The following is a 16,148-nucleotide window of genomic DNA, read 5'->3' on the forward strand; positions in this document are numbered from 1 at the left end:
TTCCTCAAAATTTCAAAGTTTTTTCTGGATAAGATTTAAAATTTGATTAAATATCCCATCTTATAACACCTAAAGTGCATTTAAAACCTATCCGCAAATGCACCACAGAAATTTCCCCATGGATTTATTAACTATCTAAACAAAATGCAAAGCCATGTAAAACAATTTTCCAACAATCATCAAAAATTACAGGTATCACCACTAACTCGAAAGTTAGAAACTTTAGAAAGTTATATTACATTGTAGCTGACATAAATAAAGTAATCTTTTAACGCAGCCAACTTCGTGTTATTTCATATCACTCATAGGCACACACGCCTCCACAAAAATCCACGGCGGATAACAACCCGGAGATAGGAATTTTCGAATACTCACAACTTCGAAATGTAATTTTTGAGATACTCGTAAGCAAGCAATGTGGAGTAAGAAACAAAAATAACAACAACAACAAGTTTCGCAAATACCAACAACAAACAAAAGTTTTTGGAAAATTTTCGCCGTATATAGAACATAAGTAAATGTTAAAGTTTTCAGTTCCACAATGGATGGAGGGGCGGAAGGATGAGATTTATTCGATTGTATTACTCAGAACGGATGCGGGGAAGGGAAGGTGTTTGAAAGTTAATTTTTTGAGTGTTGAAATTCGCGAAGCACGTTCCACTACGGATGACACCTACTCACAGGAATACATAGTTATTTCCACTGCCATGCTTTTAACGGAAAGTCATCACGTTCGAGGGGGGGATTTTGTTTGGGGAGGATTTTTTAAAAGTAAAAAAAGTTTTTGCGAAATGGTTGTCATCAGTGATGGCAATTTTATATAAAACCCAGTAAAGAAAGTCCTGGGCCGACTTTATTATACCCTACCCTAATTTAGTAGAGCTCCACATAACAATTAAAAGTTTTTATGGGAGAATTCAATCATACACGCTATGATTATAATTATAATTTAAAATTCAAAGGACTAAATATGCCGAAGCATTTGTATCTTTTAAATTCGGACTTGTATTGCCCATTTGGGGCACAATTAATTTGAAATCGGATAAAGATATATATGGGAGCTATATCCAAATTGGTATCGATCTCCATAAAATTTGGCAAAGCTATTTCTGAGCTGTATTTGATATGTTTCCCTGAATATCGTTGTTACGGACAAACATGCATAAATCAACTCAGAAAGTGATTCTATGGAGATCCTCAAAAGTAACTATGAGTCTATCTTGCTTCCTTCTCCATGTTACAAACAAATGCACAAAGACATAATACCCTTACCACTATGTGATGTAGGGTATAAATACTCGAGGAGCTTGAGATTCGAATGAAATGGATAAAATCCAGTTTAATTTGATAAATTGGATATTTTACAAAAGTTTCAAGGGATATTTGAATGGCTATACAGGGTATATATCATTTGATACGGCCAAAACGTGCCTCATCGAAATAACACTTTTAGACCCTATATCTCTTTGGACCAAATACATTTCAGGACATTTGGTACCTCCCCTTAAAACGTCAATTAAAAAAAAAAAAAAAAAAAAACATATATTTTACTGCTCAGAAAAAGAAAGGATTATTCGATTTGGCTCCGGCTTTGCAAATAATAATATTTGCATCATGGCTAGGTCAGGTGAGAATATGGACAATATCGGTCCACTCCATCAAGTACCTCCCCGCACCAAAGGATCAACATTTTGAATAATCACAACTCTTATAAAATGTGATGTAAGAGTCCGATTGTCTTCAAACTACATATATCATATTTTTATCAACCCAAGGTCTGGTGTGAAAATGGAATATATCGGTCCACTCCTTTTGGTACATCCCCCTACAAAGTGTCAAAATTTTGAATGTCCGAAATTAAACTCCGATTCCATTCAGACTTGGCACATCTCAATATTCCTATCAATACAATATTTGTTATAAATATGGTTAAGATCGGATCAGTCCTTCTGGGTCACAATTTTTAATACTTTTATCTGCCATAACTTCTGAAACAAGTCAGCGACGTATCCGTGATATATAACCGTATCCGTGACAGATAATGTTATAAAAATTTTGAGAATACTTTCGAATTTTTGAAAATTATTTGAAATATCTTCTATAAAATATTTTTTTTCAAATTTGAAAATTTTTTATATATGTATCCAACCCTAAAAAAATGTTTATTCCCAATCTCGCATATTCTCCACCCCTTTTGACAAAATAAGTAAGTCAAAATCTCACAAACTTCCCGCTAACAATGTTAGCATTTCAACCAGCAACTTTTTGAAACATTAAGCAGACTAAGAAAACTTCTTCCGTTGCATTTTTCGTTTTTTTTTTATTCGGGGGAATTTTAATGTCAGTGTCAGTAACATTGAGGGAGAAGAGCCACCACCAACAACAACAACAACAAACATCAACAGCAACAATGTGAACAACAGCAATAACAAAAGTTTTGAATTTTTACTGCAGTGTCTTATGAAATTTTAATTTGAAAACTTCGCTAAGATGAACGGCAAACGTTAACACGTGTCAAATGTAGCATACAAGTCGAGTACAAGTTACAACAACAACAATAATAACAACAACGTTATGGTATTATAAAACATATCAACAACTTTTAGAAGAAGAAGAGAGAGAAAAATGCAAAAGTGGGTGGCGAAGAAACTCAAACTGGAATCTAATCATTTTCGAAACAGAGTAACAACAGCAACTTTTCGTGGGAGAAAACAACAACAAATTCGGCAAAAAAAATATAATCCGGACAGCTATTCCGCAAAAGAGGCTACTCACCAGTAGTGGCTTCTAAACCTTTTTCTGTGGTAATTCGTATCATTTTTTATTTAATTCGTAATATTTCATTTGTAATTCGAAAATTCAATTTGTAATTCAGAATTCCATTTGAAATTCGAGAATTCCATTTGTAATTCGAATTATTTCAGTTGTTATTCGAGTATTCCGAGAATTCAAATTGTAATTCAATTTTTTCCATTTATATTTCGAATTATACCAATTGTAGTTCGAATTATTCCATTTGAAATTACATTCGAATTACAATTAGAAAAAATCGAATTACGAATGGAATACTTTAAATGACAATTGGAATACTTTGAATTACAATTGGAAAAATTCTAATTGCAAATGGAATAATTCGAATTATAATTGAAATAATTCGAATTACAAATGAAATAATTCGAATTAAAATCGGAATTTTGGAATTACAAATGGAATAATTTGAATTACAATTCGAATGGTTCGGATTACAATTCGAATGATTCGAATTACCGATAGAATTTTCAAATTACAATTAAAATATTTCGAATTACATCTGAAAACGGTGTAGAGGGCAGCCGCTCTATACTGCCGTCCCACGAGACCAGCTACTCTTTTTACTCTCAGCCTCTGGAGGCCAGCAACTCTATGGACACACAATTGTACATCTAATCGAAGAGAGAAAATCCCATATCGTCATCGGACTCTTCGGGTTCTTCTTCCTCTTGGCATCTGCAGTGGGGACAGCACCACCGGTCTCGGTGGTCATCTACACCAAAGTAGATGGCTCTCAGGTAAGATTCCCTGCAGTGACGGCTTCTACTGTCAGCTACTCCACACTACTGGTCTCTGAGGTCTGCTACTCTCAAGTAGCACTCTGAGGTCAATTACTCCACAGTACTGTGCTCTGGCTCCAGTAGCTCCAGCAACTCAACTGTACAGTGGAGGCCTCGACCATGAGACCAGCTACTCTAAAAAATAAAGCCCTCTAATGCCAGCCACTTTATAATAGAGCCATGTGGGGCCAACTTCTCTACAGTGAGGCTAACTACTCAATCGTAGCGCTCCCTGAGGGTACCTCAGAGGGTGGCACCCTCTAATGGACATCAGGTGACGGCCTCTAAGGTCAGCTACTCTACAATAGCGGCCGCTGAGGCCAGTTACTCTATAGCAGCGCCATCTGAAGTCAGATACTTTACAATGAGAGGGCGCTACATTACCGGAGCCCCCTTTCAGTCCTGCAACTGAACTCTTAAGTGGCGGATTCGCCACCTACTCTAAAAATAGCAACCTCTAATGTCAGCCACTTTGGAGTGGAGCCACTTTGAAGTGAGGCCATCTTCTCTACAGTGGCGTCAACTACTCCATCGAAACGCTCTCTAAGGCCAGCTACTTTATTCTATAGTAGAATCCTCCGACAATAACTCTACGGTAGCACCCTCTGAGGACAAAAAGTGACGGCTTCTTATGTTAGCTATTCTGCAATAGTGACCTCTGAGGCCTGAGACCCTTGAGAAAATGACTCCGAGGTCATCTTCTCGACGGTAAAGACTCCTGATGTCAGTGGCTGCAATGGAGACTTCTGTTGCCAGCGACTGTAAAGCCATAACCTCTAAGGCCAGCGACGTTACTATAGAAGCATGGAGGTCCAACATATTTGCAACAGGGACCTTAAAGGCCAAATACTTTACAGTGGCAAAGTCTGAGGCCAATTACTCCACAGTGATGGCCTCTAAGGTCATCTATTAGTATCACCATTTGAGGCCAGATGACTCTGAGACAATCCACTCTACTCAAAAGTAGTGGACTCTGAAGCAAACTACTCTACAAAAGTGATCTCCGAAGCCAGTGGTGAACTCTGAGATCACCTACTATACATCACAGATTTCTGAGACAGCTACTAATTTGTTTTTTTTTTTTCAAAAATGCAACTTTTCTGTAGTGGAGGCCTGTAAGTCTAGCTTTTCAAAAATGCACCGTTAAAGATTAGTATTCTACAGCAGGATAACTGAGGATAACAGTCGTGTCACCTGAGGCCAACTACTCTATCGGAGCATCTTTCTGAAGCCAACGGATCTATAATAGCGACCTCTGAGGTCATTTACTCTACAGTGATGGCCTCCAAGCCCAGCTACAGTAGCACCTTTGGGGCCAGTTAGTTTTCTGTAGCGTCCTCTGACGGTAGCTAATTTACAGTAGCGCCCATGGTTGGTATTTGATTCACAGGATCACAATTTGGGGCCAGCTGGAGTAGCGACCCGTGACGCTAGCCTCTCTAGAGTAGAAGACGCTGAGAAAATCTACTCTACTCAAAACTAATGGACTCTGAAGCAATCTACACTGCAAAAGTGATCTCCGAAGCCAGCTACAGTGGCGAACTCAGAACATACACTACAACAGACATTTCTGCAACAGCTTCTCCACAGTAGGGGTCTTTTACCCCAGCTATTTTACGGTCGAGTCCTCTGAGGCTTCTTTACAGCAGTGTCCTCTGGAAGCCAGCTACTTTACAAAAAGGGTTCATAAACTTAGACGAATCTACACTAGAGTCCTCTGATACCTGATGCTTTATTCTAGGGGACACTGAGGCCAGTTATTCTGCAAAAGATGCCTCTTAAGCCAGCTCTACTTCACTGGATGCATTTGAGCTCAGCTATTACGCACTAGAGGCATCTGAGCCAGCTACACTACACCAGTTGCTCCTGAGCCCTTCTACTTCCCAGGACAGGCCACTGAGTCCGTCTACTCTGCAGTAAAGGTCACTACTCTATAGCAGAGGCCTCTAAGTCCAGCTACTCTGCCGTAGAGGGCTTCTTTTTCAGGTACTCTACAGTAGTAGTCTCTGATACCACCTTTCTACAGTACTCGTCCTTAAAAACGAATTCCCCTTTTTCAATATAATTGTTCTCATTAATTTGTTACTGATATCCATTGTTCTTCGCATGACCATTTTCGATATCCTTTTTCTTACACACCACGTTAATCCATTTCATCCTACATTAAATCGTTTTCAATACTTACCCAACATTTTGTTGCGATTAACATCAATGCGTGCCACACCAAAGGCTGGATCTGTGTCGGCGGTGTAATTGTCAATTGTGAATTCCCAATAGTGGATGCCACGTGAGAAACCAACGGAACCTAAGGCGACACGATGTTCCCAGCCCTCCACAGAGACGGTGGCATTATTATTGCTGAAGATTAGACCAGAACCGGGACCACCACTTAAGACAGGATCGAAGGTAAACCAGGCAACTGTAAGAAAGAATGGAAAAAAGGACAATGTTAGAAATGATGCAAAAAAAGGAATTTTAAAACAATCAACATTGTTTATGAATGCATATAAATCGTTGGGGCAAAAGAGAGAGAGGGAGAGAGAAAAGGAGAACAGAAAAGCCACAAGTTGTATGGACACAATAAGCTTTGTTGGCCCAACCATCCATCCAACCAGCCAATGAACCAGTACAGCAGTCAATAACCAGGAAATTCAATTTGATTGCATTTCCTTGGCACTGTGGCAAACAATTGTTAATGTATGGGTGTGTGTGTAACAGTGTGTAAAAGTCCGTCTTGGAAAAATGTAAAAGATTGCCGTTTTTCCTCCGGTTTCCGTTCTGTCAGCCAATATTGGCAATGTTTGTTTTTTGCGTTTTCTTGTTGTAAAGCAAATAGTTAAGGCACTTAGGATAGCCGGTGTAAATGTCTTGTAGCAGCCGTTGTTCTCTCAGGCGTTGTTTTGTCTACACCACAATACTTAGTTGTGGTTCGGATGTTGTTTTTGTTACAGCAGCACATCTAAAGGATGCACTCCAAGAGAGTAGACTTGACTTAACATTGTTAGATTGGTCTTCATGGGGTATTTTTTTCTTCATTTGCTTCCATAATTTTTTTGCCATTTTCTTTGTTAGCCACAATCCAATCGAGTTGTTATAAATGGTATTGCTGTGGTTAGTATTCTTTTTTTTGTTCTGTTTGCGTTTTGCAAATAATAATTTTACAACAGACTATTTAAATTGTTATTGGAGATTTGTTATTAGCCACTAGATTGTGGTAAATGTTGTAAAATTGATGTTCACGTCAAAAGGCAAAAAAAAATATTTTTTTTTAAACCCACCATCACGGCTTCATGCCACATGGCCAACAGCTACAGAATAACTTTTTTGGGGGGTATCAAAAATAGGCGAGATATAACTAAACAGAGACAACTACATAAAATAGAAGGACTCAAAGGACTAAAATCTACAAGATAATCTCTAAAAGACAGCTCTTAAATATAACTCAATTCATAGAGAGGAACCTGGTAGTCAAACCTCTTAGGAGAACTTTTTTCGAGGGTATCAAAAATAGGTGAGATAAATTCAGAGGATGGTAATCTACAAGAGAATGTCTAAAAGACAACTCATAAATATGACTTAATTCATACAGAGGAACCTGGTAGTCAAACTTGTTCAGAGGTCTCAAAAGAAGTAAAGCTGTCCTAGAGAAGCTGCCTGTGCTGAGAGCCAACAGCTATACAAGACCTTAGGTCAAAAATATAGAATAGTTATAATCCCCCTTGGATTTTTATACATATATTTTATAAAATAGGACTAAGAGGTCCTTACTCTGCAATATAATGTCTAAAAGACAGCTACTATAATGTGACCAGCTTCATAGGTCATGACTATATAGACTGGCAAGCTTGCCTAGAGATCGCTACAGAATTGCAGCTGTCCTTAGAGGCACTGCCATGGAGAAGCTACCTATATCAGCTGGCAAAAGATGTCGCTACCGTAAAGCACCTGGGCTCAGAGGCTATTTCTGTCAAAAACTAACTTCAGAGTAGCTATTCTTATAGGTGCTTGTCCAAGGGTATCTAGAATATAACGAGCCTGCCCTCAGGGCCCCATTTTATAGAGCAGATCGATAGGCCACTATATTAAAGTAGGTAAGGTAAATAGATTACCATGGAGGATATTTTGTCGAGTAGCTGATCGATAAGGCCTGCTGTAACTAATCTAAAGAAGCTGGAGGTGATGACCGGCAATATACAATAAAAACAACAGAGGTCACAGCTTCTAATAACCGTCCTCAGAGGCCACGCCTCTAGAGAAGTTGTCTTCCAGGGGTCGCTAATACAGAATGACGATAGATGGCGCTACCAAAGAGTAGCTGGCTTTAGAGGGCGCTATTGTAGAATTGCCGGGCTCTGATGTTTCCACGGCATTGTGGATGGGAAAAGACATCTTTGCTGTAGAGTAGATGGACCCAGAGGCCACTACAGTGGAGCAGATGACCTCAGAGGCCTCTACTGTAGAGAACATGGCCCCAATAACCACTTCTGTGGAGTAAATGGCCTCCAAAGGCTACTGCTGGCTTTTGGGTCCCCTAATGAAGAATAACTGGTACCAGATAGCGCTACCATAGAGTAGCTGACCTTAGAGGGCGCTACTGTAGAATAGTTGGTCTCTGAGGTTTCTATTGTGAAGCAAATGTCCCCTGAGGCCACTGCTGTGAAGCATATAAGTTCAGAGACCTCTACTGTAGTGTAGATGGCCACCGAGGTCCCTACTGTGGAGAACATGGCCCCAAAAACCACTTCTGTAGAGTAATGGGCCTCATAAGGCTACTGCTGGCTTTTGGATCCTCTAGTGAAGAATAACTGGTACAAGATAGCGCTACCATAGAGTAGCTGTTCTTAGAGGTCACTACAGAAGAGTAGTTGGTCTCAGAGGTCTCTTCTTTACAATAGCCGGTGTCGGAGTTTTCCACTGTATTGTGGTTGGACACCAAGGACTCTACTGTAGAGTAGTTGAACCCAGAGTTCACTGGTGGGGAGATGACTTGAGATGAGGTCTCCACTGTAGAGAACATGGCCCGAAAAACCACTTTTGTAGAGTAACGGGCCTCCAAAGGCTACTGCTGGCTCTGGGATCCACTAGTGAAGTGAATAACTGGTACCAGATAGCGCTACTATAGAGTAACTGACCTTGGAGGGCGCTACTGTAGTATAGTTGGTCTCTGAGGTTTCTACTTTAGAATAGCCGTTCTCGGAGGTTTCTACTGTATTGTGGTTGGACACCAAGGACTGTACTGTAGAGCAGATGGACCCATAGTCCACTGCTGAGGAGATGACTTCAGAGGCCTCTGCTCTAGTGTGGATGGTCACCGAGGTCTCTACTGTAGATAACGTGGCCCCAAAAACTACTTCGGTAGAGTAACTGGCCTCCAAAGACTACTGCTGACTTTTAGATCTTCTAGTGAAGTGAATAACTGGTACCAGATAACGCTACCACAGAGTGGCTGACTTTAGAAGGCGCTACTGTAGAATAGTTGGTCTCCCAATGGCCCCTGCCGTAGAGTATCTGGCCTCCAGAGGCTACTGCTGGCTTTCGGGACCACTAATGTAGAATAGCTGGTACCAGGTGGCGCTGCTATAGGATAGCTGATCTTATAGGGCTCTACTGTAGAGTATCTGGTCTGAGAGGCCTCTACTGTAGGGTAGCTGCCCTCAGAAGCCTCTACTGTAGAGTAAGTTGCCTCAGAGGACTCTACTGTAGAGTAGGTTGCCTCAGAGGATTCTGATGTAGAATAACCGGCCTTAGGTATCTGGTGTCAGAGAACTCCACCTAAGAGTAGATGGCTACATATGCGTCTTCTGTAGAGTAGCTGGCCCCAGATGCCAATGCTGCAGAGAATCTGTCTACCGCGACTTCTAATTCATCTCGAGTCAATGCTGTAAAATAGCTGGCCTCTAAGGCCTTTACTGTAGTGGCTCCAACTCTGGCCTCTAATGCCATCTATTTTACAGCAGTAGATGGACACCAAAGACCCTGTTGTAGAGAACATGGCCAAAAGTCACTGCTGTAGAGCTGCTGATTTTATATGGCACCACTGTTGGGTAGTTGGCTCCAAAGGGAACTACTGTGGAGTTGCAGGCCTCAAAGGGCGCAATTTAGGGACTACATATTAATAATTTTCTTTCCCACATTGCATTTTTCAGCTAGTTAGCCTCAGAGGGTAGCCGTTATAAGCGTAGAGAAATTGGTTTGAAAGAGAACTACTATTAACTACAAGGTCTCAAAGGGCGCCACTTTAGGAACAAATTTAAATTCTTAATTATTTTTCTTTCCCACATTGCATTTTTCAATTAACACAAATCTTCAAATTATTCTCTTCGGCTTTACAATTTAACTTTAATTAAAATCCTTGTGGATTTTCATTTCGATTGTCAGAAGCTATGAAAATCTGCTGCAATTTGAGAAATTGCCATGGGCCATTTTCAAATTAAATAGAATTAAAGGCGTTTAATAAAATAAACACAACTGAAAAATCCGATTCATTAGCAGAGTTTGGCTGTAAGCAACGAAGACTGGTCGAAGTCAAAAACTTCTCCATTCTTCGTCCTGCTAAGTTTAGGTAAGTTTTTAGCCCTTGCGAAACGGAAGACATCAATCAAAGTTGTGGTGTTGGCTGAAAGTGAAGCAAAGGAAAAACTGTAAAAATGCCTCAGACATACAAAAACCACTAGACAGCCGAACCTGACAAAAACAACAACAACAGCAGGACAATTGGACGTTGCTGCCGGTGGTGGTGGTGGTGTAAACGTTAAGAACTAACAAGATTACATAGTGTAGTAAAAGCTTTGGTGTAAAAGACAATTTACACAACTGACACTTACGCATGAGTGAATTAACAACGCAGGCAGAAATGAGGAAAATTCTTTGCCGGCCGAGTCCGCCCCTGCCAAGCTGAAGGAAACAACCTAACAACCAAGGAAGTGAGTGAAACACTTTGCTTTGAAATTACTTTCTTAGGCATGCCACAGAAGAAGAAGCTGAAGAATGAAAACTTAACAATTACCACAGACGACATTCGTCGTAACTTTGATATTCCATAAGGATATCACAACAATATGGCCTTGCTCGTTGTTAGCCTTATACGAAATGCTTCCTTGGTTGACTGCCACAGACATTCTATTTTTTGTTTTGCTATGGAAAACTCTTTTTGCAAAATGCCAGATTAACAGACATTTAACGCTTGAAATAACTAAGCCTATGCAATGGCGGTTTTATATTTCCAAGTAAATAGAGAATGTAACCGTTAGCCAAGGGGTTTAGTTAAAGTAATTCCTGGAATTACAAGCAAAAGCTGGAACAGTGGGTCGGAAGAGGAAAAAAATTGGAGTTGCTGGATTTAATAGTGTACAGGGACTTGGAGGGCATTACAATAATGTAGATGGTCTCAGAATACATTAGTAGAGAGTAGCTGGCCTCAGAGGAATCTTCTGTAGAGCAGTTGGCCTCAAAGGCCTCTATTGTAGATTAGCTGGATTTAGAGGTCTCTATAGAAGAGTTACTGGCCTCTAAGGCCTCTGCTGTACAGTAGGTAGCCTCAGAGGTATCTACTGTAAAGTTGTTGGCCTCAGAGCCCTCCACTTAGAGGTCGTAGATGGCCACAGAGGGTCGTAGCTATGTGGCAGCAGTAGAGAAGCTGGCTTCAGACGCCTCTACTGAATATAACTGGGCTCAGACGCATCTACTGAAGATAACTAGCCTCAGACGCCTATATTGAGAAGAAGCTGGCTTCAGAGGCCTCTATTGTAGAGCAGATGGCCTCTGAGGCCTCTACTGAAAAGTAGTTGCTCTGGAGCAACTAGCCACAGATACATCTACAGTAGAGCAACTGGCCACAGAGGTCGCTGCAGTGAAGCAGATGGCAACAGAGGCCCCCGTTGTTGAGTAGATTGCCACAGTAGTTTCTACAGTGGAGTGACTGGACTCAGAGACCTCTACTGTAGAGCAGCAGAACTCAGAGGCCTCTACTGTAAAGTATCAGGCCTCAGACGCCTCCATTGAAGAGTAGCTGACCACAGAGTTCGTAGCTGTAGGGCAGATGGTCTTAGAGGCCTCTACTGTAAACTAGCTGCTCTGGAGCAGCTGGACACAGAGGCCACTGCTGTTGAGTAGCTGGTCACAGAAGTAACTACAGTGAAGTAGCTGACCTCAGAGGCCTCTACTGTAAAGTATCAGGCCTCAAGAGGCCTCCATTGAAGAGTAGCTGGCCACAGAGGTCTTGGATGTAGACAAGATGGCCTTAGAGGCCTCTACTGTAAACTAGCTGCTCTAGAGCAGCTGGACACAGATGCCGTGGAGTAGCTGGACACAGAGGCCGTGGAGTAGCTGGACTCGGAGACCTCTACTGTAGCGTAGCTGAACTCAAAGGCCATTACCGAAGAGTAACAGGCCTCAGATGCCTCCATTACAGAGTATACCTCAAATGCAGAGTAGATACTCACAAAATATTGTAGTGTTGAGAAGATAGCCTCAAAGGCCTCTTCTGTAGAGTTACTGGGCTACAGAAGCCACTGTTGTTGAGTTGTTAGCCCTAGAGGCCACTGCTGTAGAGTGTCTGGCCTCAGAGACCTCTACTATAAAGAAGAGGTCATTGCTGTAAAGTAGATGACATCCAGAGGCCAATGATGTAAATTAACCGATCTCTAGATGTCACAAGGCCTTTGCTATAAACGAGTGGTCATCAGATGTCACTGCTGCAGAGTAGTTGACTTCAAGAGGTAGATAGAAGAGAAGAGTAGCTGATCTTCTTGGACCGCTGGAATAAAATTACTGACCTTGAAAGCCCACTGCTGTTGAGTAGCTGGCATTTAGAGGTCACTGCCGTAAAGTAGCTAATCTCCAGAGTTCGCTGCTGTATAGAATTTGACTGAGATGCCGCTGGTGATGAGTAGCTGGCCTGCTATGGAAAAGTAGCTTCAGAAGCCGTTACCGTAGAGAAGCAATCATTACAAACCAAAAACCGATGGTAGTGCTGTAGAGTTTCCGGCCTCAGAGACTTCTACCGTAGAGAATCTGATTTCCAGAGGTCATTTTTGTAAAGTACATGACATCCAGATGACATAAGTCGATCTCTGGAGGTCACTCAGGTAAAGTAAATGACCTTCAAAGCCCATTGCTATAAACTGGTTGTCCTCAGATGCCACATCCATAGAGTAGCTGATTTTCGGAGGCCGATTCTGTAGAGTAGCTGACTTCCGCTTCTATAAAATAACTGACCTTGAAAGCACACTGCTGTTGAGAAGCTGACGCTTAAAGGTCTCTACCTCAAAATAACTAACCTCCAGAGGTCACTGTTTTATAAAATCTGACATAGAGGCCACAGGTGATGAGTAGCTGGCTTGCTGAGGAGGAGTTGGCTTCAGAAGCCACCAAACAGATGACACTGCTTTATAACACTCAAGGATGGAATTTTTAAAGTTGATGACCTATGGAGTTATCACTACTTGATTGTAGATGGCGTCAGTACAACTTCTTTCAAGTAGGTGCTTTATACTTTTCGGATTTGTGGAACCCACAGTCCCTTGGCCACAAACAACCTTTGATAGGCTTAATTGAAAAATGTAATGAAAAACTTGCTTTTTTTCCTGCTTTGTTATGCCTCCAGCAATAACAACACAGCTAAAGAGCTTTGAACTTTGAACTGATGTCAAGCGAACAAGTAACCGCCGGTATGGCAATATCAGGTCATAGTGTAAAAATAAAACACTTCTATTTTTATTCTCAACAAACTCCTCCACACTCTTCCTTACTTACCTTCAGCCGTTTGCAAGCCAATAAGTTCCGAGTATTCACCCTCTCCGGCACTATTGAAAGCCTTGACACGGGCATTGTACATGGAGTTAAAGTGTAGGCCATCAACGGTGCAAATGGTCTCTTTGCCGCAGTAAACTTCCTGGAAAATCCAAAAATAACAACAAAAACAAGAAAGGCATTAGCACAAAAAGCCGACTACATTAGAATTTTCCAATAAATTAGAATAGCAACAAAAAATATACGTTTCAAGACATAAAGAAAACAATTTCTTAGAGTACAAGAAGTGTGAATAAACCAATAATGGAAGGAGGTGTTGGTGGTGGTGGGGAACAACGCCCACTTCCCCACCCTTCAGTACTTACCCTAAATTCTCCACCGCTGCCATCGTCCAGCTCCAAGACATAGCCCTCAACAAAGGAATGATTTGGTGCCTGCCACGCCACAGTAACGGAGTTATTTTCCGCTGAACAATCTTCGGGTATAATTGCAGGTGGTTGAGGAGCTGTTCCACAAAAATAGGTAGGGTGTTCAGAATGAGTGAATACATTTCACACAGTTACGAAAAAAAAACAGAAATCGGGAGAGAAAAAAAAACAACAACAACATTGTTAGCATAAATGCAAATTACTGTTTGGCTTAAAAGTAAAACCCACAAAGAAAAAGAAAAATAGGAATGGTATTTTTGTAGAGAAAACAAAAAATTGATAGGAAAGGAAATACTGTTAGTGTTACGGGGAAATGGACAAGGGAGAGTATATGTGTATGTGTGTTTGTTAGTGTTAAGGAGAGTATAGGACAAGAAAGTGTGTGAGAGAGAGCGCGCGAGACAGATAGAGCAAAAGCATGAGTGGAATAGAGCCAATAGAACGACTACCATGATTTCTAACTTTAATTATTATGACTTGGGGCTATAATAAACCATAAATTATAATTGTTGTGGCACGTCTTTGGTTTTTTGGGAGGTAGGGGAAAGGATGTTTGTTTTATTCCCTGATAACCAAAAACCAAATAATAAACACAACCAAAAATAGAAGACCAAAGAAAAACTGAAACTTAAGATTCCGGAAATTATAAGAAACTCAAGCTTGCCAATGGCCACAACACAAAAAGACATTGGCCCACAGGACATAATGGTAACATAAAAAATATTACTTTACGAAGGAGAAGTAAAGGAGACGGAGAGAGTGTCGACGAAAGTAAATGTAGAAAACCGGAAAGGTGTAGCAACACTGGCCGTTTTGGCAAATATTTTTCTTTGCCACTTTCGAGCCCAACTCAAATTAGTTATTAGGTGTAAATGTCATAAACAACACAGCACGTAAATAATTGCGGGTAATTTAAATGAAGTTAAGAAAAATAATAATAGTAGGGGAGTAAAAAACGAGAAAAGGTAATTAATGTTTTGGAATGTTTCTACTTTTTTTGAGGACTAGCAAATCCTTGACAGGGTATTTATAACATTAAAACTTTGCTATACCTTAAAATTTTGAAAATAATTTTCTAGGGCGAAAATCATACATTCCAACCCATATTTGTATGAGGAATTCAATATATAATCACGAACCTCGTAGAATATAATTTTCTAAGGGTGATTGATTTAAAATCGTGAATTTTTCAGAATATTTATTTGAGGGACTACAGAACGATAACCGTGAACTTTTGAAGAGTTATTCCAAGTACATTTTCAAGTTATATATTTTAGGGAATTCCACGACATCAAGACCTACAATATTAGGTTATAGACATATTTTAATGTGGTCTAAATTAGCTAATATCCAAAATTTCTTACAAACTTTTTAAGGGACCAATAGGGCTTAAACTTGAAGTTTTACATAAAGTTTTTGCAAAGGCTATCAGAACTGTACAAATTTATAAGTTGCACGTATTTTTAAGGAAACAGAGATTTTTGAAAAATTTATTTATAAGGAGATCGGAGCTATAATCGATATGCAACAGAAAACCTGAAGTAAAATCTTGGATATTTTAAATAGATGTTTTCAAGGACTTGTCAAACCCCAGGTGTTCAATGAAATATAAATTTTTACAATATTTTTTCACGGAACATCTGAGCTATATGAGAAGAATATTTTTTCAAGGACATTCCGACCTAAAAACGATGATTGTTTAAATTATATTTTTTAAGTGCCAAAAGAGCTATCAATGTGGGTTTTTTAAGAATATTTTTTCAAGGGCCAATCGAACCATGAACTTTTATTTTCGAATAGTTGTTTTGTGAGGAATGTCAGAGTTATCCAAGTGGAATTTTTATTAACATTTTTTCAAGGGCTGACGTGGATTTATTATTAATATTTTTCTAAGGATCAGCGCGGATTTTAGCTATGTTTCAAGGATCAACGTGGATTTCAGCTATGTTTCAAAGATCAATGAGGATTTTTAAAAAATATTTTTTCAAGGATCAATGAGGATTTTTAAAAAATATTTTTTCAAGGATCAATGAGGATTTTTAAAAAATATTTTTCATGGATCAAAAACCTCTCTGAAATTTTTAAAAATATGTTTCAAGGGTTTTTTATCAATATTTTTCTAAGGATGAATGTAGAATTTTTATGGCTATGTTTCAAGGACCAATAAGGATTTAAAAAAATTTTTTTCAAGGACCTATTTGGAGTTCTTAAAAATATTTTTTCAAAGAACGATCCCGGCCTTTAAAGTACATTTTTTGAAATATATTTTGTAAAGATCTATGACCATGGATCTTTTAAAATAAAAAAAAAAAATAAATAAAAAGAAAAACCTATGCAGAAATTATTAAGGACCAAGATATTTGAAAAACGTTTTTTCAAC

The 16,148-nt window shown here is 39.7% G+C and overlaps 1 protein-coding gene across 2 annotated transcripts in view; it reads right to left on the reverse strand.

Annotated features, from left to right (window-relative positions):
* Positions 1-16,148, reverse strand: part of LOC101889686 (E3 ubiquitin-protein ligase TRIM9) — a 500,815-nt gene that overhangs the window by 8,911 nt on the left and 475,756 nt on the right. For both annotated transcript variants that reach the window (XM_059130289.1, XM_059130288.1), the window contains 3 exons: positions 13,706-13,845; positions 13,344-13,482; positions 5,776-6,009 (listed from right to left, as the gene is read on the reverse strand). In XM_059130289.1, coding sequence (XP_058986272.1) covers positions 5,776-6,009; positions 13,344-13,482; positions 13,706-13,845 — 513 coding nt within the window. The remainder of the gene's footprint in view (positions 1-5,775; positions 6,010-13,343; positions 13,483-13,705; positions 13,846-16,148) is intronic.

This window comes from Musca domestica, unplaced genomic scaffold (assembly GCF_030504385.1).
Source record: "Musca domestica strain aabys unplaced genomic scaffold, Musca_domestica.polishedcontigs.V.1.1 72, whole genome shotgun sequence".
NCBI classification, from domain to species: Eukaryota; Metazoa; Arthropoda; class Insecta; order Diptera; family Muscidae; genus Musca; species Musca domestica.